This window comes from Lissotriton vulgaris, chromosome 9 (assembly GCF_964263255.1).
Source record: "Lissotriton vulgaris chromosome 9, aLisVul1.2, whole genome shotgun sequence".
Classification (NCBI taxonomy): Eukaryota; Metazoa; Chordata; class Amphibia; order Caudata; family Salamandridae; genus Lissotriton; species Lissotriton vulgaris.
The window spans coordinates 769,815,704-769,839,905 of NC_141697.1; the positions used below are offsets into that span (position 1 = coordinate 769,815,704).

Genomic DNA, 24,202 nt, shown 5'->3' on the forward strand with positions numbered 1-24,202 from the left:
TTTGGCCATGAAGGGGAGGAGGGACATAAGCCGCTAGTTCTTGAGGTCCGTAGGATCTGCTGAGGGCTTTTTGAGTAGGGACCTGACTTCTGCTCATTTCCAGTCATCAGGGAAAGTGCCGGTTTCGAAGGTGGAGGTGATGGTGCATCGTAGTTCCAGTGCTATGGTAGCTGCGGCTCTGTGGAAGATGTGCGGGGGCAGGGGTCCGTGTGGGGCTCCTGAGTGGATGCCTCTCATTGTCGATGCGGCTGGCTGGCGTGGCTCCTGAGTGGATGCCTCTCATTGTCGATGTGGCTGGCTGGCGTTGCTGTAGGAGGGAGTGGTTTCAGAGGGAGGTGTCTGGTCGTTGAGGTTGACGTAGAGGTCCTTGATTTTCAGATAGAAGTAGGAGCCAAGCTTGTTGCAGAGGTCTTGGTAGGGGGTGATGTCCATGGTTTCACTGGGGGATTTGGTGAATTCATGGTTGATGCTGAAGAGTTCCTTTGAGTTGCTGGAGTTGGCGTGGATCTTGTTCTGGGTGAAGGTCCTTTTCGGTGGATCTTATGCGTTGGTTGTATTCTGTCATGGCATTCTTGTAGGTGCTGCGGTCTTCCGAGGATTTGCTGTTCCTCCATTTCTTCTCGAGACATCTTCAGGTGCATCTGGGTTCTTGGAGGTCGGCGGTGAATTAGGTGACCTTTCTTGGGTGCTGTCTGTCGGGTTTACGTATGGGCGCCAGCGCGTCTGCGCAGTGGGTGATCCATCTGTGAAGTTCTGTTGCTGCGAGGTTGGCATTGGTCACGGTGGAGGGGGAATTGCGGTTGAGATGCTCCTCTGTGACCTTGCACCAGTTCCTTTGCAGGGTGGGGTCCTAGTCTGAGGGCGGTGGGTATGTCAACATGGAAGTGTGGGCAGCAGTGGTCGGTCCAGGGAGCATTGCATTGTGTGGCTGAAGTGGATGTTGTTACCTCCAGTGAAGATGGGGTCGAGGGTCTGTCCTGCCTTGTGGGTGGTGGTGATGACGAGTTGTTTCAGTCTGAGGTTGGCAAGGTTGTCCAGGAGGGTGACAGAGTTGGGGTTGCTGAGGTTGTCGAGGTGGAATTTGGTGGCACATGGTGGCACTATGTCTCCTATTTAGAAATGTGCAAACGACAGTTGTTTATTAATTCAAAATACATGAAACATTACCAATATCTGCCTCTCAAATGCTTCTCATGGCTTTGAGGGCCTTGAATGGTCTGAATTGTCGTACTTGTAGGAGTGTGATGGTTAGTATTTGTGTTGGTTCTCTCGTTGGCACGGCAATGGATGGTCAAGCTGTAATGGCCTCCTGACAAGGGCACTGGTACTTATTGTTTTGCAAATTAATCACTGGTTTCAATATTGTCCAGTGGGTGGACTATAGGGTTAGGCAATATATATTCCTGGCTGGAGAATGTTTGTCTCCTGCATTGTTGACTGATGAGCCCTGATAGTGGGATATTCTGGGGATGTCCTTGAAATATATACTTGTATGAGACTGCCGCTGGACTGGTGGTACTGGTTACAATAGTACTTAAACTTTTGTGGACTTCATCTGCTTGCTTTAACTTCACTGACCGGCATAGGCCTGGAATACCTAACTGACTATGTCTGGCTGCATGTCTGATCATTGCTAACTCATGCCGCTTTCGACTTCACAGGTCTTTGAGAACCTAATTGAGCTTGTGACGTCCTGTGGGAATTACAGCCAGTACCGCCGATGTTTTGCTGATTGCCCCGGCTTTAAGTTCCCTATCCTGGGAGTACACCTGAAGGACCTCATTGCAGTGCACGTGGCTCTTCCTGACTGGCTTGACAAAGCCAAGACACTTGTGAACGTGGTGAAGATGCAACAGCTCTATGCCATCCTGAATGAGTTGGTGTTGGTGCAGGCTATGAAACCTCCATTTGAGGCCAACAACGATCTACTGAACCTGCTCACGGTAGGTAGAATGACGCAGGGGTAAAAAGGGAAGGAGCAGCAACACAGGATAAACAAAGTGTTAATTGTGGGAAAATGGGGGACACTTGTTGATTGCATGTCTCCAAGAAGCAATTGATGGTGCTGGAAAGAGTCAAAGGCTACAACTTGATTGACAAATGGTGAAGGGGTTGGGCCTTGGGAGGAACTAAAAGATACATGGAAGAGGGATTGTGGTTTCAAGAAAGGGATAACTAATGCTGGCCACTGTAAGTCATTAATGGTATGGAAAAAGAATTGGGGGTACAGGAAGCAGCTCTTACAATGAGTGTAAAGACCATGCACATTAGTACTGATGGTGAGGGTGACCCGCTCAAGTAGAAACAGTGGTAGAGCCCGAATTTCTAACATACGCATTTGCCTTTCTTTTCCTACTACAAACAATAATAGCATCCAGAGCAGGGTTAAGGCCAATGATACAGCTACTGTGCCACATCCGATGCAGCATTCTGTTGGGCTGCTGCCCTGCTCGCTCACTCTGGAAACTCTCTAGGGCTAAAGGACCGACACCATCTTCACTCACTGCTGAGGGGCTGGTCAGACATGGATGCCCCTGTTCTGATGGCCCCGATGAGAGTAGTTTTCTACATTGAAGAACACGGACTGTTTGCAGGACAGAGGCTCTCCCAGAAGTGCCATGTTCAAGGATGTGTAAGAAAAGGGAAATGCGTACTGTTTGCCTCTTCTCCGTGGAGTACTAATTGTCTGTGCTTGAGGGTTTGTTGGAGGCTACATGGTAGTTGAACTTAAGAAATGAATGCAGAGGTGCTGAAATGCACCAAGATGTTTTGTGGGTGTAGGAGGGTTATGGTGGATGGTGGCATAGAGGGAGTTTGTTCTGGAAGTGAAGGAAATGATAAGCAAACACGAATTTACAAGGGTGAATGTGGGCCCTGTCTTTGGAAGAGTGTACTAAGGTGCACAGGGAAAGAAGGTAGACTTTGAATTAGAGGGGATGGGATGAACTGGTCTCTTGTCTTGGACAGTGGCTGCCCTCCAGGTAGCAAAAAGGAGGCAGTAAGAGGCTCTGTCTTAGTAGCACTGTAGGAGGATAGGTTTATGTTGGAAAGGCTGTTCTCTGAGGTGTTGTGAAGAAACAGGGATTCCAAATTTAAGGCAGTTTACTGAAGTTGCGTGAAAACTCAATGGGGGTTGCCTTGGATGTATACCAAATAGTACCTTTACATACCTGTCTATTTGGAAGTTAAACCTGGGCATACGAGAAGGTGCATGGTCACGAGAAGGTAAAACAGTGTATAATACTGTTAGCCCTAGGCGTCCAGCGCAGTGTGGGTATCTCTTGGGTGTTGGTGTACACAGACACAAGTGATTCTCCGTCCTCGACGGCCAGTCTGAATTGAGAATACTTAATGAAAATGAAAAATTTATATTTTAGGAGATAATACATGATTTGTTCGCAAGCGACAAGATGATATTTAGCAACATCAGTTGTGTACTTTCAGGAAATTTTAAGCTGACATTTGGTGACAAATGTAGTTATTTGCTTAAAAGGAAAAACATGTAATTTGGGGACAGATTGAGTGTATTGACAGAAAATCACAAGCTGATAATTTGAGACAAAAATAATGTAGATCCAAAATAGCTCAGATAATATTTAAATCCAATCCAAGCGTATCTGCTATTGATCCTTTTAAGGTGTTAAACAGAGTTCTGTCTTAGCCGGTAAAATCTGTCAATTCGAAGGATGACTTTAACCTCCAGTGCCTTAGACAGTGAGTTCTGTTTAATTTTCATTTTTTCAACTCACATCTTTTAGGTAGATTCTGGGTTATGATATGAGCATCCTCACTTTCATTGAAAGGGTAAGAGGAGTAACAAGCACTGGCATTGCCAATAGGTCTCGCAGTAGGAAAGTTGGAGCTATTGGTTTTGTAAATGACAAAGCCCTTTATGTATTTAAAATGAAAAAATAAATAAAAGGCATTGTTATTTGCAATTGTAATAGCTCCAACTTTCCTACTGCGAGACCTATTGGCAACGCCAGGAGAGGGGTGAGGGGATGAGTACGTTACACATGGTAAATTACGCATCTGAGCGTGCCTGGCGTAAGAAGTTTTCACGATACCGTGACTGGCACTCCCTTGAGGCTAGTTAAGGCAGCATCCTCGGCGCACCAGCGCGTGGTGGCGCTATGCATAAAGAAAAGGCCCGAAAACTGCCCTTTAGTGGTTGAAGAGTGCTCCAGCGGCAAGGTCGTATTTTGCCCGGCGTGATGAACAGCTTGGCTCTGTTCTTGCTGATTATATTCCTGCAGCTCTTTCCTAAGAGACACGCCTTTTCCATGAAACGTAGGCATATGTACAGTATGCACATAAAACGCGCCCGTATGCTGAGACAATGTACGCAACGCTTACCTTACACATGCCTAAGTTCATTTCTGGCGCAAGCTCACACTTAAAATTCAAAAAGCACAATCAATCTGTTACGTCGACCCTTTTTAAACTCGATGAATCAATGCACTTCATTCCGTTACCTGTGGTATCTTTGCCAGGCCCGGGCCACCATGATATATTTATTTATTTATTACGGGAGCTATGTAGCGCCAACATCGCCACTTGGGCAGCTCAGCGCTTTACATCACACATGGAGAAATGAAAATCCCGGACCGTAAGAGAGAATGAAGGCTTTAAGCGGGCTTCATTTCTGCATCGGGTTTCTGAACCGTGTGAATGTTACAGAAGCATTTGTCACATGTTCGGCCTTGTATTTTTGCTAATTATTGCGGCGCACTTATGTATTTATCAGTTCACTTATTTCTGAAGCACATCTTTACAGCACTGAGTTGGGGAAGCAGCTTAGTTGTTCCGGATGTCTGTTATTCGACTTGAAAGTAATTAAGTGCAAGCCTCAGTGTTACAAAACGGGAACTCTACCTAAGAAGACTTTAGCTGTTGGTTTACCCACAGTGGCAGGGAGTAATACTATACGTGAACCACTTACTGGTGGGGAGGGGCTGATCCCGTGCACGGGATTGGCAAACAGTAATCGGTTTTGCATCTCGCATGACTCGAAACAACAACATCTCGTGCTCATTTACATCGCTGACGCAACTTCTTAGAGTAGCACGGGGGTGAGGAGAATGAAGACATTACCTTAATGCACATTGCCTGCCACATGATGTTTTCTCGGCGGTCTTGCCAGACGTACATGGGCAATCCGTGGGGGAGAGAGCGGAGGGGGATGGTGTGTGGGGGCCGGCCTGCAGGCCGGCCACCCATGACTAAATAGGGGAGGAGAAGCCTTAGGGGAGGAGAAGCCGCAGAGCGCTGAGTTGGGGAAGCAGCTTAGTTGTTCCGGATGTCTGTTATTCGACTTGCAAGTAATTGAGTGCAAGCCTCAGTGTTACAAAACGGGAACTCTACCTAAGAAGACTTTAGCTGTTGGTTTACCCACAGTGGCAGGGAGTAATACTATACATGAACCACTTACTGGTGGGGAGGGGCTGATCCCGTGCACGGGATTGGCAAACAGTAATCGGTTTTGCATCTCGCATGACTCGAAACAACAACATCTCGTGCTCATTTACATCCCTGATGCAACTTCTTAGAGTAGCACTGGGGGGGAGGAGAATGAAGACATTACCTTAATGCACATTGCCTGCCACATGATGTTTTCTCGGCGGTCTTGCCAGACGTACATGGGCAATCCGTGGGGGAGAGAGCGGATGGGGATGGTGTGTGGGGGCCAACCTAATGGCCGACCAGCCATGATTAATTAGGGGAGGGGAAGCCTTAGGGGAGGAGAAGCCGCAGAGCGCTGAGTTGGGGAATCAGCTTAGTTGTTCCGGATGTCTGTTATTCGACTTGCAAGTAATTAAGTGCAAGCTTCAGTGTTACAAAACGGGAACTCTACCTAAGAAGACTTTAGCTGTTGGTTTACCCACAGTGGCAGGGAGTAATAATATACGTGAACCACTTACTGGTGGGGAGGGGCTGATCCCGTGCACGGGATTTGCAAACAGTAATCGTTTTTGCATCTCGCATGACTCGAAACAACAACATCTCGTGCTCATTTACATCGCTGACGCAACTTCTTAGAGTAGCACGGGGGGGAGGAGAATGAAGACATTACCTTAATGCACATTGCCTGCCACATGATGTTTTCTCGGCGGTCTTGCCAGACGTACATGGGCAATCCGTGGGGGAGAGAGCGGAGGGGGATGGTGTGTGGGGGCCGGCCTGCCGGCCGGCCAGCCATAATTAATTAGGGGAGGAGAAGCCTTAGGGGAGGAGAAGCCGCAGAGCGCACTCTGGGCGAAGCCCTTTGATGTGCTGAGCGGCCGTGAATGCGCATGCTTGTTTGGTCATGTGATTCACGTGAACTTCAAGAAAACCGCAGGAACGAAGCCCTTGGTTTGACGAGGATTTTCAAGACATGAATTCTCGCTCCGCTCAATGCGCTTGCAATCGGTTTTGCATCTCGCATGACTCGAAACAACAACATCTCGTGCTCATTTACATCGCTGACGCAACTTCTTAGAGTAGCACGGGGGGAGGAGAATGAAGACATTACCTTAATGCACATTGCCTGCCACATGATGTTTTCTCGGCGGTCTTGCCAGACGTACATGGGCAATCCGTGGGGTAGAGAGCGGAGGGGGATGGTGTGTGGGGGCCGGCCTGCCGGCCGGCCAGCCATAAAATAATTAGGGGAGGAGAAGCCTTAGGGGAGGAGAAGCCGCAGAGCGCTGAGTTGGGGAAACAGCTTAGTTGTTCCGGATGTCTGTTATTCGACTTGCAAGTAATTAAGTGCAAGCCTCAGTGTTACAAAACTGGAACTCTACCTAAGAAGACTTTAGCTGTTGGTTTACCCACAGTGGCAGGGAGTAATACTATACGTGAACCACTTACTGGTGGGGAGGGGCTGATCCCGTGCAAGGGATTGGCAAACAGTAATCGGTTTTGCATCTCGCATGACTCGAAACAACAACATCTCGTGCTCATTTACATCGCTGACGCAACTTCTTAGAGTAGCACGGGGGGAGGAGAATGAAGACATTACCTTAATGCACAATGCCTGCCACATGATGTTTTCTCGGTGGTCTTGCCAGATGTACATGGGCAATCCGTGGGGGAGAGAGCGGAGGGGGATGGTGTGTGGGGGCCGGCCTGCCGACCGGACAGCCATGATTACTTAGGGGAGGAGAAGCCTTAGGGGAGGAGAAACCGCAGAGCGCACGCTGGGCGAAGCCCTTTGATGTGCTGTGCGGCCGTGAATGCGCATGCTTGTTTGGTCACGTGGTTCACGTGAACTTCAAGAAAACCGCAGGAACGAAGCCCTTGGTTTGACGAGGATTTTCAAGACATTAATTCTCGCTCCGCTCAATGCGCTTGCGCGCATTGATAGGTCGCGAGACCTGAAAACAAGCATTTGCAATAGGTCTCGCATTTACGCAAGTTTGAGCTATTGACATTGCAAATAACAATGCCTTTTATTTTTGTTTTTGTTTTTAAAACAAATAAAAGGCATTGTCATTTACAATGCCAATAGCTTAAACTCGCGTAAATGTGAGACCTATTGCATTGCAAATGCTTGTTTTTTTCCTGGCTGGCTACTCACGGTGTGCTGTCCAATGTTATTTTTTTTTCTAACACAAAACAAAATGTAAATGTCTGTAAATGAACTGTGCTGATATCTCAGAGCATGGAAAGCACAAATGAAGCATATTTTTTTTGTAGTAATTCTGAAGTGTGGTGGGAAGAAAATGTTTTAATGTGGCGTGGTCCAACTTTTGTTTATATGGCAGGCTAGGAGTCAGGATGTGCATCAAAGGAGGAGTCCTACACACAAAACACACAAGGAGTGCTGTGAGCCCGCGCAGCGAGTGCCCAAAGAGGCCTCCAATGTAGCGTCCCACTGGGCATTGACCTGGCATACAAAGCAACATTTTTCGCCAACCACAAGTAGAACTTTGAGGTTTCAAACCTGTTAATTAACATCCAAGTGACTTCACTGGAAGTAACATCTCACCGCCTTTGGCTCGACAGTCACCTGACGTTAAATGTGACCCAGATCAGAAGAGTGAACGTGATGAACCTTATGCAGACAGCATCGTATGGAGAGGGCTCTGTGCACCCTGTGCATCGTAGGTCTGTTCAGGCGGAACTATGCACTGTGAAGCTGCAATAAAACAAGACCCCGGACTGCGGTGGAGGAGGGAGGCTGGCAGGGTGCTAGGCTTGGGACACAGGCTGGGTCCGTAGGGCACACCGCTCCTCGCTAAGCTTTGCACTTCCGGTTCACCCTGAAGGCTCCAGAGATGAACAGCTGTTCGCGGAAGAGATTGGTGCAGGGCATGGCATCATAGAGAGCACGGAAGCATTGGCATGTGGACAGTTTATGAAGCTGTGGGTAGCCTCGGACAATAGGGTGCTGGCACCCTGCGACGAGCTAGGGGACATTTGTAGGCGATCAGGACCAGGCTTGGCAGGGTTTGATCACACTCTGTCCCTTCTCACCTTAATCTAACCCACCAACCAGCCCGAACCACCGGATCAAATTAAGCACTGCCACTCTCTTTCCTTGTGTCGCTTCTATTTATTTGAATATATGGTCTGTTGCAGTGGCCCGTGGACTGCACCGTCCACCAGGAATGCGCCTCCTCGCTCAAGGTTTGTCGCTTCTCCTGACTTTGTCTCCGTCCTCACTTTCCTTCTCTCTCTTTCCCTCCCTATGCCCCCCCTCTTGATTTCCATTCTGTGGTGCTTTGTGTCCATGGTTTTCTTACAGCCCACGTGGTTTTACAGGTTCTAGTGTCTGCCCGCTGCGTCATGTGCCAGGCTCCCTCCTATGACCCTGTCAAAAGCACAAGCTTTCTGACGCTTGCAAGCTTTTTGACGCTTTTCCGGCCAATACGCCGGGGTTGTTCCTGCAGAATTTGAAAGTTGTGTTTCTGAAAGACAAATGCTCCTGGGAGTTGCCATAGCAGCCATCCTGTGCCCCCATGTGCGGCGTGTACGATCTGGTCGGTGCCTCGGTCATGCTCGGAGCATATAGCACTGTTACTATAGTCCTATCACAAAATGATAACATGTGGTGTGTATAAAAGCTAGGCATGCACAAAGGAAGTGGTAAAAAGAAAGATAATCAAGAGGAAAGGGATGAAGGAACAGAAGGAGCGAGGGAAGAAGGGGAGACGGAGCAAAAACAAAAGGAAAGAAACAAGCAGAAAAAGAACAAGCCAGTGTTTTCTGTCTTTGCCTGCAGATCAGCTGGGTCTCAAAAAGTGAGTCTCTCAGCACAGACCCACAGCTCCACTCCACGGCGTTCTCTGCCCCGCCTTCTCAGAGCATCCTCCTTTGAGACATGTAGCCAGCTGGACACCGGCAGACCAATGAGAGAGCTGACTGGCGCGTGCTCCAGGCGTGAAGCGTGGTTGCAGGACGCCTGGTGCATGCTCTTTCGCAGTTCTCGTGAAGACATTTCTTATCAGCTTGTTAAATAAACAAGCTGATAAGAAATGCAAACCAGGAGAGCCAGTCCGGCTTGGAGAGAAAGGGAGGGAACAGAAAACCCTCATTTCAAATGGCAGGCCACAGTTTAGCATAAACGATGACGCCAGCCAATGGAAATGAGGGGCAGAGCTTAAAGCCCTCTTCTCAAAGTCCTCTCTTACAAAATCTCTGGTGGAGGCGGATAAGGGCTCTGCCCTACGCGAGACCTAAAAATGACCCTGGAGATAGATGTAATGAAAGATCTTGTATACATGATTATAACATTATTATAGGCTATGCATACAGCTTGCAAAACCTATGCTTTTTAGACAGTTTATTTGGACATAGTATTGTATTATAGAATACATGCGGCCAGAGAAGCGGGCAGCCTTCAGTACACGTAGAGGGAACTAAGACTCACGTCACTGGGGCATGACTTAGGCGCCTCTGGTCCTGCATAAATGCGATTGAAAGAAAAGCGCCATCGGCATTATTTTGCCACCAAAATAGAGTTACTTTAACAGGCACATTTACCGGCAGTATATATACAGACGTTCCGTTAGAAGAAACCACAGCGACACCAAATTTGGCCAACATAGTTGAAAACACCAACGGTCTCCACTCGTTACTAACCAAGTTGGAAGGAATACGAGTACAGGTCATGTACGAATATTGATTTCAAATAAATGCTTGTGCTGCTAAATATCGTCACAATACAAGACGACTCCAAAACCACCATAGATCGTTTCTCTTGGCTGAAGAGAAACCATTGTATCTAGACTACGACAGAAACCAATTCTTCTTTGTCTTGATAAAGGTGGATAGAATCTCAACAAGCCACTGAAACGCGTCAACGCTTTTGTACAGTGTGATTCACGACTCAGTCACTGATGTTGACACACCATGTTTTAGAGTGCATAACACTGGTGCCATAAAAAGAAATCAGAACACACATTCTGCATTGCACAAATTGCATGTCTTACTGTCTTTCTGTCTTGCCTTAGCAATAGTGCTGGGCAATATTGAATGAATGTTTATTATTTTATTATTACAATTGTTTTAACTTGTGTCAAGCAGTATATCTTGTCTCTGCTTTTTTTAATTTGTTTGTTTATAATATATTTTGTCAGTTTTAATAACCTAATATTCTCTTGCAATAGTTATTGCTTTTTACTTTACATGGTGTTCATATATGTAATTTTGCTCAAGGGAATCGTTGTTTTATATTGGCATAGTATTGTATAATACATAATGTGCTTCCATTTTTAAAACATATTTTCTTAAAAGGATATCTCTTGCCTCAAACTATCCTTGGGGAAATCTGGGTTACTTGAAGGTCCTGAGGTATTTAAATATGCTATGATTTCCCCTTTAAGACTGCCTATAATTTCTATGACTCTTTGGCAATTTCTTTAGAGCATCAATCTGCTAAATGAAACATTTGGCACCCCTTTTTGAAAATATTTGTATTTCACCCAGGGACGTCGAGGAGGAGGGGTTTGGGCATTGGACTAGCAAGGGGGCGGGAGGATACTTATTTCCGTTAGGGTCCATGTTACTATTGCCATGCCACTGTGGGTGCTGCGTGTTACTGAGAGTGTTTCTGGGATAAGACACCACTGACCAACTGGAATGTGGAGCCTTACATAATTGCATCTCAAGGGCTGATAGGGATGGAGCAACAGTGTCAGAGTGACGGTTGGTGTCTCCACCTTTACAGGTATCGTTGGATCAGTACCGGACTGAAGAAGAGATCTACCAGCTCTCCTTGCAGCGCGAGCCACGCAAGACGTCCACGGTGAGGGGGCCTTGTCTACTCTTGGGACCAGACTCTGTACCATAGATGTGACGAGAAGCTTAAAGGATTATTTAGAGGAAAGGCACTTAATGCAGAAGAACATGGGGAGGTTGGTGGATTTGGGTGCGGGATAGGCACGTGATGTTAACGTTGATTGTCTGTATTATCTTCTTTGCCATCCTTCATTAACCCCACCTTCACAAATGCTAAGAGAGGACATAAAAGATAGAAAGAGCTGTAAAGAGAGACTAGGAGACAGTAAAGAAATTCAAGATAAAGGGAATGAGGAAGGAGGCTTCCGATAGAGTAGTTTCCCTCAAAACGCTTGACTCTGGACGTAGCAGGTATACTTCTTGAGTAGTCGTTCTTGTATGTCGTCAGCACAACAGGAGACAGGGAGAGAGAAGAAGACTATAGGTAGATGAATGCAATGGTAGAGGAAAGGAAGCAGAAGGCTAGGACAGCGATGAGGTATGACAGCAAGAAGAATCAGGGCCTGGCTTTTTGAAATTGTGTTGCTTTTTTAGAGTGGTACTACACCAGACGAGAGATCTCTTTGTAGTCAACAAACTACCACCCCTCCCCTACACTATGTATAGTCATATCTCTTGTGGAACATGTTTCGAATAGATGCATTTACTTGTGGCTTTCATTGAAAAAGTTGTTTGAGGCAAAGATTTTGGGTTTGAGACTCATTTCCCTAAGTGATTTGCCTTTTGGGAGGGCAGTGGCATCAAGGTTTAAGTAGGAGCCCAACACTAGCTGTTGGAGGAGTGACTCTAGCATGTGCATAACTTTGTGTGGCCTGCAGGGGGATTTTAGTGCCCTAGCCTGCATCCTAGGCTCCCTAGCTGGGGGCTCTAGTAAGACCATTGTTTCTTTTATCCCACAAAGATTGGAGCTCGTTTTGGGGAAGCATTCCGTATGTGCAGGATGCAGGCCACAAAGTCCTGTCCGTCTTGCTCCACGATTTGTGATGTTGCTGTAAGAAGACCCATTTGCAAAATTGCGCTGTCCGACTAACAAGATCTCGGCATAATGGTGGGACAGCTTAGTTTTTCAGCCCAAAGCCGTAAAATCAAAAATACTTTATTGGCATGCCAAACCTGAGTACATGGGGTACCTAGGAGAAATGGCTTAGTGGAATGGGTTGATTTTGACATTCTTTGTATCCCTCTCTTCTGTCTCTTGGTCTCCTGCAGCCTTCCAGTCCCACTTCAGCGATGCCTGCCCGGCCAGCTGGCCTTGATGAGTGGACCTCAGCAGTGAAGCCCAAGCCTGACCAGGCCCTTGTCATCAAACACATAGAAAAGATGGTTGAGGTAAGGTGCAAGCTTTGTCACTGAGGTGTCATCCATGGTAAAGAGTCTAGCGGTGGAGCTTGGAGCTGTCATAATAAGTCCTTGAGTCTTGGCTCTACGTTGTGTAACCTTGGGGAGGTCATGGCATTTTTCTGCGTCTCGCGTAGGTGTGTTGCCCACATGCACATTTTACTTTTACAATTGAATTGCTGCTTATTAATCTGATCTTTTGTAAAATGCAGCATGGCACACTCTGCCTGGGAGCTCTTTGAAAAGGGAATGGCAAGACACAAGGGAGGCTTCCAAGTCCACTACACCACATAAGGATTGAAAGTGGCTCATGGTGTACTTTGTGCATACTTTAGATGTCTCTCAGCACAAATTGAGGGCATTTGTTGAAAATAACAAGTAGAACAATTCATTGAGTAGTCTTAAATATAGCAGGCCTCAGCATCCAGTTATTAAGTGGAGAATTTGCAGGTGGTGACATTGTTATTGGGCTTCTGTCTAGCGGATGGGTAAAGAGGGTTGTCGACAGTGGAGGTTCTTTGAGCCAGAGCTTTGTCCTCTTCTATTTCGAGATGTTCAGCTCACAGCTTAAGTTAAAGATGTGTGTCTTCAGACCACTCCAGCATAATAAATTATCTTTCAGAACGCACAAGGGAAAGAATGGTTATCAGAGGGCAGAACACAGCACATGTTGAGATCTGCTGATAAACCTGGGCACTCAGGGGGCCATTAGAGTCAAGGAGGCTCTTCTTTGTTAATTGGAATGCTGACATTTGAATTGTGGACACATGCTCCCGTAGATCCTGAATGTGTGTCCCTCCTGCTCCAACAGTCCGTTTTTAGGAACTTTGACGTGGATGGCGATGGACACATCTCTCAAGAGGAATTCAAGAGCATCAGAAATAACTTCCCTTACCTGTGCAACTTTGGGGACGTGGATGAAAATCAGTGAGTGTGGCACTCCACCCACCGTATCCTCTTGCGGGTGGTCTAAACTTCCACCATCCGTAACCTCAGTGTACATCCTTGTCCAAGGTCAACTTTGTCTGTTGTGGACTATATTCTGTTTAATTCTTTATTGGGTTGCTTTACAAATATTGCAGTTTTCACCTGTCGTCCCCTGTCTTTTCTCTCTGTTGTGCCAGTTCTGTATGCTCTGGCTTCCTGTGCTGGTGATTCCTTTTCATTGTGGCCATCTCTTGTTCCTGTGGCCCACTCCTGTCCTCTGTGGTGTACCTCACTTTGTGTTTGCTGATTTGGTTCCCCTGGGCACTTACTGATGTCTGCTGCTTGGTATCCTTAGGGATGGCTGGATCAGTAAGGAAGAGATGACATCTTACTTCCTGAAAGCCAGCTCTGTATTAGACTGCAAGATGGGCTTCATCCACAACTTCTCTGAAACCACCTACCTTCGGCCAACATCATGCGAGCACTGTAAGAACTTGGTGAGTAACTGGAGGAAGACCTAACTCCAAACTTTGACATTTCTCCATGACATTGAGTTTGAGAGATCCTAAGCTCCACCTTAACTCTTCTCACACAAGGTTGAGCTTGTGAACTGATTGTTGATATGATGTGATGTTGCTTGCCATCCAACTCCCGGGTTCATTTATCTAAGTTTAGCTTTGTTTGTAACATCCTATCTTCTGGCCATCATCTTATGCCAGGGCCAGCCATATGATCCACAGTCTAGTCATCCTATTACAGGGCCTCTCATCCAATTCACAGGCATGTTACAAAGTTATCATGTCCTGACACTCGTCATATTATTCGTGGAACTTTTTTTCCAACCCAGACCCTCAATCCTGAGTCTTGCCATTCTATATCCTGCTCTACCATTCTGTCAGACTCCGCTTCCTATTCTGGGATCATTATTAATCCCTGAATATTTGCATACCTATTCCCAGGCTGTTGCCTTGTGGCAAGACTATTCTACACTTTGCCTGGCTTCCTAATACCAGATTCATAATCCTATTCCAGAAACCTGTCATCCTGTTACAGCATGAATTATATTATCCATGTCCAGGTCATACTACCCAGAGGCCTGTCATGGTATAACTAGGGTTTTACCATCCTAAGCATGGGTGCTCTTCCAAGCCTCAGACATGTTATCGTACCCCAGGGCAGTGCATTCTGTGGCCCAAGGACAGTGTAGTCTGTGGCCTGCGCCATCATTCTATTCCCAGATTAATACTGTCTCTGAGTTTATTACCATAGCCTTAGACCTTTCATACTGTTTCCCAACTCATCATCATACCCCTGTGATTCTCATGGCCCAGGTCTTTCCATTTAATTTACTCTCTTTAATCCACCCACACGACCAGTTATTCATTACATGTAAGTCTTTCAATCCTGGCACGCCTCATCCAATTCATAAACTTGTCATCCCAAACTGAGACATGTTATCAAATCCCATTTCTAAAAATACTCCTGTAGCATGGACGAGACCTAAAGGGCATTGGTGTGCTCCACAAAAGAAGCATTTACAAATAAAAAAGTGAACTTGCTAAACCTAGACTGTTCACCATATTATCTGGTATACCATCTATTTATTCAAAAAAACCATACTTACAATTCATCTTGTACATCCTATGAATCCTAATTTCGTCATCATAGCCTGACATCTTTCCATGGAAAACATCAATGCCAGACTGGAAACCAAAATCATCCCAAGAAAAACGAATGGTCAAAAAGCCCCACACTGCAGGAGGCTGCAATCACAATAGGGCCAAAGGAGAATTGTTTGTTCATGGCAGTCCACCCTGCTCTAAACGCGTTCACTTGGCCTCTGTTCACTTTGAAAATGTCCACGTGGCAGAATGGCCAGTCCAGCTCTTTTGATCTTCCTGTTTAATTATTTTGTCTTCTAGTCGCCTGAACTATCAAACTATCCCTATCCCTATCCCATCCCCACTTGCCAACCCATCATCAAACTTGTCTTTCGAACCTTAAGCTAATTATCCTATCCTGATAAACATCATCTGTGCACCCATCATACTATCCTCTTATTCATAGTCTCAGCCCAAGGCTTTCTTCACAGACTTGTCGCTGAAATCAGAGACTTACTGTTGTATTCCATGTGCCATCTTCTAGTGCAGAGATTAATAATTAGTTATACAGACCACAATACAACCCTATTTTGTGGACAATGACCTTGTTTTCTTCTTTCCCCCACCCCTAATGTGCCATTCACTTGTTCATGTTTCATTGCAGATCCTTGGAATTTACAAAAAAGGACTAAAGTGCAAAGGTATGTGACCATGCAAAGAAAGAGAATGTTGTCTTTCACTTCAATCAATGATGGCTGTTTTGATCACTCTCTAATCAAAGAGCACTCTATCATTATGCATTCAAACACAACCCTGCCATTATGTGCGCAGAGACATCGATTTCTTCCATTGCTATTCAGTCAAATATTATTTAGAACATAACCTTTCAGTCAAACTAGCTACTTTGTCTCTGTCAAATCAAAGACAACTTTATCTGTTACTAATCAGTCAAAGACAACATAGTCTATTGCTATGCAATTAAAGATAACTTTTTCTTGTCAAAAGCTTACTTTTTCTTGTCAAAAGTCCTATCACAGGTAACGCAATATACATTTTGTGTCTTTTAACATGCAACCACACTGGATGCGTCATGTTAATTTAATTCACTAGACGTTCTGCTGCTTGCAATGGCCAGTCATAGCTATTGTGAATATAACATCTGGTCCTGTCATTATTGCCTTATAGTTGACTTGCCCTCACACCAGGTTTGCCCACTCCGAGCATACTGTTGGTTGGCTGTGAACATTCATCGTAAACTTTACTTTACCTTTGCACAAGTTGTTAGTGATCCTGTATTGATCTTGAAGAACCAGTCAAGCTCCCTCTAATATTCAACAAAACAATAGACTCCTATGCAACTGTAGCATTAGTTTTATGCCCCAATTTTATTATTGCTAACAGCTGCCTTGCCTTATCAAGTGACAGCTTGACTTAACATGGATACTTTCCAATCACAGCCTATGTGAGACTAACTACTGCCACTAAATAGTTCCCCTGCTATCCAAAATAAATAGGATCCTCTCTGAGTCCAACTTTTTAAAATATTTATTTTACCCAGTTGGGCAAGCGGATTGCAACCTTTGGGTACGACTGTCTGATGTATTCTGGTGGTACCCAGCATATTCTTAGGTTGCATGGAGACCCCACACAGAGTAGTACTCAATTTAAAGATTTAAGGATTGTCTTTCCACCCCAGCAAACTAAATGCATTCAATGCACTACCATTGAACTCGTACAAGACCGGAGGATGTATCTTTGTTCGAAACTTGTCAGTTCGGTCTGACTGCTGGAGGGCCTCTGGTACCCTGCTCAGTTGTAAAGAACTTGGGGTTTACCGCAATTATAGATTATCATTCAGCCACCAAATAAGTAAAACAATGTCAACTGAGTTTTTATCTGAAGATGCTAAAGAAAATGTACTTATTCTTGCCATTAAAGGTATGAAAATTGTCTGCTTAAGCATCAATCCTGTCGCCAATTGACTAACTGCCAAATCCATTATTTAAGCGTTCCTAAAAGCCCGTTTATCTAAACTATAGGTTTTACAGAATACAGCTGTTTGCATAATGTTCAGGCTTACAGTGTATGCACAAGTTTATGATTACTGAAGACAATGACATTGGCTGCGAATGGAGAAGAGGCTCCTATTTGTCACTCTAATAAATGTGTTTAACTAAAATCAGGATGCAAGCGATTACATTTGTGCAACAAGCAGGGCCGGACTGGCCATGCCTGTCATCAGGCTTCTCCTCGTGAGGCTGGAGGGGTGGGGGCCAGTTTTGTTACTGAGGGCCAGTTTTGCAGCGGTGCTGTAATATCGTCCCTCAGTAACAGAAGCAGACTTGCACCCACTCAACCCCCTGCCCCCACTCCCTCACAGGGCTGATCTGACCAAACTGCCAGGGCTGCTTTTGGTTCAAAGTCCAGCCCTGGTAACAAGGTAAAATCACACACAAGCAATATCATGGCTATCAGGAGAACTGTTACCCTGTGTAAAGTAATTGTTACATTCAATCTGAGAAGCAATAAATTGTGTCTATAGTGTTTTCCACCTGCCAATGTTGCTGTGTTGTGGCAATAAACTTGAATTTGACCTTTGCACTGTAGTAACAAATGTGCGAATGTGTCTTTATTAGAGCAGTTACTCTAAATTACATATCATTGGCCACATTTATTTTCACGAACAGGGTACATGTGAAAAATAAAATATATATATGTATACATATATATATATGTGTGTGTATATATATATATATATCCAAACACAAATTTTGCCTGTAAAGTAGAGGAGCCCACGAGCCAGGTATGGAATTTCAGCTTTTATTCATTGTAGAAAGCAGCCTGCGTAATGGATGCAAATACAGCAGCAGCTTCAAAAGCCAGCCTGACGCGTTTCGGTTTCCAACTTCTTCAGAGGCACTGACTCAAATACTCCCAGGCGAACATTTTCCAGGCAGCTACACAGTAATTTAACTCCCGCCTCAGTGGGGGTGTCCCAACACATGGACTCATGGTATATGCCTTCGAGTACAAGCCCAAGCCTCTGATGAAGTAAGGTTATGAAACGCGTCAGGCTGGACTGTGATGCTGTTGCTGGAATTTGCATCCATTTCGTTGCTGCTCTCAACAGGAATAAAAAGCCGTAATTTTACCTTGCTTGTGGGCTCCTTCTGTTTGCATGCAAACTTGCGTTTGAGATATATATATATATATATATATATATATATGCATACATATATATATATATATATATAACAGCAACTCGTCTCGCATTCCAACAATTGACTTGCAGAAGACAGGAGCTCGGACCACAAATTCATGCCGTAAGTTTTTTTTATTGTCCGCTCAACAAACCACAGGTATATATATATATATATATGTATATATGTATATGTATATGTATATATATATATATATATATATATATATATATATATATATATATATATATATATATGGTGAAACCAAATGCCCTTAGCATTGAGAAGGCACACGCCGTGCTCCGCTATCCAGCCTGTATGTGCTGCTTGCACGTCTGACCCCCAGCATTCAATTAACCAGTAGGTATATATAGTTAGGATTTTTTCTCTATGGGACTTTTGAAAATTCTATGTCTAATAACTTTGGCGTTTGTGGCAAAATTGTAGGGACTTTTAGCCCGATGTGCCTTTGCTGGGTCTCAATATATGTGCTCCAGTGGATTTTGAGAAATTAACGTTTTAAAAAACAGATATATCTGTGACAGCGTCCCGGATAGCGCTCCGGTTCGCGAACTTTTCGCGTAACGGAACTTTGCGAAGCGAAGCTGATTGGCTCTCCGGTGTCTGTCAACGTTCTAAACAGTCCGGAGCGGCCGCCATCTTGTCTCTCGGTAGGATCAAGAGACAAGAAGAGGAGAAAAAAACGAAGGGGGAATTTAATGAAAGGGGGCAAGGTAGACCCTTCTTGACCCCCTAGGAATGATGTTGGGGTTATTAAAGGGTCCCGTGGGGCAAATAAAAAAATATTGTTTTTTTGCGGTAGAAGCGCTTTCCGGTTCGCGAACCGGGTAGCGAACCGGTAGCGAAACGGGAATTCCCCATTTTGTGTTTCGTTTTAATTAAATTACAAGATGGAGGAAAAACAATGTGAGAAATGGGTATAAGGGGGTACGGGAGACGTATCCTGACCCCCTATGTTTTCTGAGTGTGGCTGAGGATGCTCATATATGTTGATACTTGTCTTCCAGCGGCTGCGTGTGAGCGTTTTTTTTTTTTTTTTTTTTTGCTGCGTGACGTCTGTTAACGTTCGATTCGAAGGAAATCAGGAAGTGTTGACCGCCATTTTGACACTGCGAGTAAATATATTGTTAAAAATAATTGTTATAAATTGACCCGTATTGATAAACATTGTCTGCGCCATCTTGCTTTTTTTCCAATGGCACACTTTTGTCGTGCACGGGAGCCATTTCAGATGCCTTGAACAGACCCACTCTCTGCACGCCGCCGATCGTGACGTATGTTAACGTTCGATTCGAAGGAAATCAGGAAGTGTTGACCGCCATTTTGACACTGCGAGTAAATATATTGTTAAAAATAATTGTTATAAATTAATTCGTATTGATAAACATTGTCTGCGCCATCTTGCTTTTTTCCAATGCCACACTTTTGTCGTGCACGGAAGCCATTTTAGATGCCTTGACCAGACCCACTCTCTGCACGCCGCCGATCCTCAGCATGGCTCCCCACCCTCGCAAGCATCTCCCCCACGCACTGGTCACCCCCGCTCTCTGTCTTATGCATGGGCCATAAACCTCCCCCCATCTGCACTGCTCTTCCCTGAGAATCACACCCTGTGCCCGCCCGACACCTCTCTTTCACCCTATTCACTACCGCACCCTCTGACATTCCTCTTCCTTTGTGTCTGATTGTCCAGGCCGGTCCCAGGCTATCACCTAGCCCTGCGGATGTAGTTTATGGCCTCAACTGTAAAGAATCACACCTCTTCAAAGGAGTTACAGTAGATCAAGGCCCCCACCCGATGAGATCCGTCACACCACACGCGTTCCTACTATCTGATAACGATCCTGTATTGTGATTGGGGAGGGGATTCTCACTGTGAGGGTGTGTGGGACCGAGCCTGAAGCGGAAGATTCCAGGGATGCCTTTTTGTACATCAAAGTCTTCACAATTATGTGTCACATTCAAAATATATAGCACTCCAACAAAGTAGTAGGATTATAACACTTTAATAACTTATAAATATATACAACGCACCAAAAGCAGTAAACACGTTAAAAAAAAAAAAATTTAAACAGAAGCAACAATGGTCAGTAGCGGTCTGTTGTGCGAATAGTCCGAAGGCAGCACAACGCGCTGAGATCTGGACGGCACCCAGGTGATGTCCTTTACTTGCCGCACTGGTTTTGGCATCCTACAATGCTGCTCCGAAAAACGGCGTGGGGCGCCCGGGGGGGGGGGGGGGGGGAGGCGGCGTGAACGGGCCTCCCCAGGTGGAGGCTCGTCTGCTGTAGTGGGGCGCCCCTTTAGCGTTTCACTTGCCATTCAACGGTTTTCCGCCCGCTTTTGCTGCACTGTGCCTCGTTGAAACGGTCTGTTGTGCGAATAGTCCGAAGGCAGCACAACGCGCTGAGATCTGGACGGCACCCAGGTGATGTCCTTTACTTGCCGCACTGGTTTTGGCATCCTACAATGCTGCTCCGAAAAACGGCGTGGGGCACCCCGGGGGGGGGGGAGGTGGCGTGAACGGGCCTCCCCAGGTGGAGGCTCGTCTGCTGTAGTTGGGCGCCCCTTTAGCGTTTCACTTGCCATTCAGCGGTTTTCCGCCCGCTTATGCTGCACTGTGCCTCATCCGCCATTCAGCTGTTTACCGCCCGCTCTTGCGGCTACAGCGTCTCGCTCACCATTTAGTTGAATTGCGCCCACTCTTGCGGTGCAGCGATAGGCGGCTGCCACGGGACTCTTAAAATGGCAGCCGGCTCTTCGGATTTGGGCCTGGTCCACTAAAATGGCCCTGGGACACCTTGGAACTTGGACGCTTGTCTGCTAGGGCTTGGGCCCCATTCTCGAAAGCGTCCCCTCAGCCTTGATGATTCTACAAAGGTCTTGGGGGCCCCGACTCCCGCAGGCTTCCGGTGGGGAGCGGCTGCCATGATTGCTTGCGGAATGGCCACGACGGAGCTACGAGATGGTGGTGCTCTCATGCTGACGCCAGCTTCAGTCTGAAACATCCAGAAACACTGTAGACTATCAATTCGATGAGTTCCGGTGGAGCCCCAACGTGACCCGGTAGGGAAGAACTTGCCCTCCCCTTTTTTGAGTGATGGTTCTTGTTGCCTGTCCCCTCTGTTGTCATCTAACGGAACCTTTTTGGATTGCCGAGTGAGAAAAAAAAAGGTGGGGCTTTCATCGTTTGGGAAAAAAAATGTTTTAATCCAATGAAAAGTGTTATTTTTAGGTCATATGATCAAGCATTTCATCATTAGGAAACCAAAAGTAAAATGAACCAGTGAAAAGTTTTATAAACAAGTCACATGACCTGTTATGCGGCTTTGGGCTATAAAAAGCCTACAAAATCCGTTGGCCTGTGAGGCGGCGTCAGTAGCGGACCGATGTGCGAATAGGCCGAAGGCAGCACAACGCGCCGAGATCCGGATGGCACCGAGGTGGTGTCCAGCAAGTTGCCGCACTGGTGTGGCCATCCTACAATGCTGCGCCGAAAGACGGCGTGTCCAGCTGAGTTGCGGTTAGTCTTGCTGCTACAGTACGCCGAAGGCAGCACAACGCGCCGAGATCCGGATGGCACCGAGGTGGTGTCCAGCAAGTTGCCGCACTGGTGTGGCCATCCTACAATGCTGCGCCGAAAGACGGCGTGTCCAGCTGAGTTGCGGTCACTTTTGCTGCTACAGTACGCCGAAGGCAGCACAACGCGCTGAGATCCGGATGGCACCGAGGTGGTGTCCAGCAAGTTTCACTGCTGTGGCCATCCTACAATGCTGCGCCGAAAGACGGCGTGTCCAGCTGAGTTTCTCCCGCTCTTGCGGTACAGTGACTCGAACGCGCCGAGATCCGGATGGCACTGAGGTGGTGTCCAGCAAGTTTCACTGGTGTGGCCATCCTACAATGCTGCGCCGAAAGACGGCGTGGGGTGCCCGGGGGGAGGGGGGGGGAGGCAGCGCAAACGGGCCTCTCCCTCCTCCCCAGGTGGAGGCACCTCATCTGCAGTGGGGCGCCTCTTAGCGTTTCACCCGCCTTCCAGCTGAGTTGCGCCCGCTTTTGCGGTACAGTGACTCACCCGCCATCTAGCTGAATTGCGGCTACTCTTGTGGTGCAGCGATAGCCGGCTGCAACAGGACTCTCAAAATGGTGGCCAGCTCTTTGGATTTGGGCCTGGTCCACTAAAATGGCTCTGGGACACCTTCGAACTCGGACGCTTGCCTGCTAGGGCATGGGCCCCATTCACGAAAGCGTCCCCTCTTTTGACTGATTGTTCTTGTTGCCTATTTCTTCTGTTGTCATTTAACGGAACCTTTTTGGACTGCCGAAAAGGGTTCTGGTCCGACCGCTGGTTGGTGGAGACATTTTGACTATATCCTGGACCTGTCCGGCCTCGCCCAAAATGGCGCCGGTATAAATGGGACTCGTAACTCCTTGTTGTGTACTGGTTGCCCAACCTTGATATCACGAGATACGTATGCAGTTTTGAAGCACATGGCTGGCGGGGACGAGAATTGATTGAACATTTGGACATCCCTATTGATATTAAGTTCTGATGTGTTATTGATTACTGTACTATTGAAAGTTCTAATTAACGTCACCCATGGTACTTGCCCGCAAATGTATATCTAGATAATTTTATTGTAACTGGCCCTGTCCTACTTTAATTTTAAAATGTACGTCCACCGATTTCGCAAATGTTAGACATCTTAGTTCTTGCAACCTAATGGGTCGCCCGTTACGTTCTTCTACAGTGTAAATGTCCCCTCATCATATACGATTCCAGTTTGCTCCGTGGCCGGCCCACGTGGTTATAGGCCCGTATTTGTATACTGACATTTTCACAATAAAGGTTTTTAAAACAAAACATGGTAGTAGTACTTACATTGGTAAAGTTTTGAATAATAGCCACTGTTTTCGAATCAGTAAAAGGCAAGTGAAATAAAGCAGCCCGATTACATGACTGTTAAAAGGTATAATACGCAGGAACCCAGTAAGGATAAATGGTCAAGGGCTGTTGTGTTTTCCACTCCTGCAACATAAAGTGATCGATAAGAATCCGATATTCATGCCTATCAGCGACTAAGACAGCAGGCCGAGCCTCTTTTGTTCAACGGCTCCCTCATGGGACGAAGAAACGCCCTTCTCATATGACCAAGCCTTTCATCATTAGAGTAACAAAAGTAAAATTAACCAATGAAAAGTTTTATTAACAAGTCACATGACCTGTTATGCTTACGTTACGCGCTGCGCGCCGCGCTCTGGATCGCTTCCGGGAAGCTGCGCCTCGCGCACCGGAGCACTTCCGGGTGCGCTAACGCGGCGCGTCATATGACGCATTATGCGACAACGCAGGTCCAGAATATAGTCAAAATGTCTCCACCAACCAGCGGTCGGAACACAACCCCTTTCAGTAGTCCAAAAAGTTCTGTTAAATGACAACAGAAGGGACAGGCAATAAGAACCTTCAGTCAAAGAGGGGAGGGCAAGTTCTTCTCTACCGGGTCACGTTGGGGCTCCACCGGAACTGATCGAATTGGTAGTCTACAGTGTTTCTGGATGTTTCAGATTGAAGCTGGCGTCAGCATGAGAGCACGTCGTGGCTACGTCATGGCCATTCCGCGAGCAATCATGGCAGTCGCTCGCCACTGGAAGTCTGCGGGAGTCGGGGGCCCCGGTGACTTTTGTAGAATCTTCAAGGCTGAGGGGACGCTTTTGGGAATGGGGTCCATGCCCTAGCAGTCAAGCGTCCGAGTTCCAAGGTGTCCCAGGGCCATTTTAGTGGACCAGGCCTAAATCCGAAGAGCCGGCCGCCATTTTGAGAGTCCTGTTGCAGCCGCCTATCGCTGCACCGCAAGAGTGGGCGCAATTCAAGTGGATGGTGGGCGAGACGCT

At 46.5% G+C, this 24,202-nt stretch overlaps 1 protein-coding gene across 1 annotated transcript in view; it reads left to right on the top strand.

The window, feature by feature from the left end:
• Positions 1 to 24,202, top strand: part of RASGRP2 (RAS guanyl releasing protein 2) — a 362,009-nt gene that overhangs the window by 243,818 nt on the left and 93,989 nt on the right. Inside the window, exons 9-14 of the mRNA XM_086938498.1 lie at positions 1,662 to 1,943; positions 11,156 to 11,233; positions 12,436 to 12,555; positions 13,376 to 13,491; positions 13,847 to 13,988; positions 15,757 to 15,793. Coding sequence (XP_086794624.1) covers positions 1,662 to 1,943; positions 11,156 to 11,233; positions 12,436 to 12,555; positions 13,376 to 13,491; positions 13,847 to 13,988; positions 15,757 to 15,793 — 775 coding nt within the window. The remainder of the gene's footprint in view (positions 1 to 1,661; positions 1,944 to 11,155; positions 11,234 to 12,435; positions 12,556 to 13,375; positions 13,492 to 13,846; positions 13,989 to 15,756; positions 15,794 to 24,202) is intronic.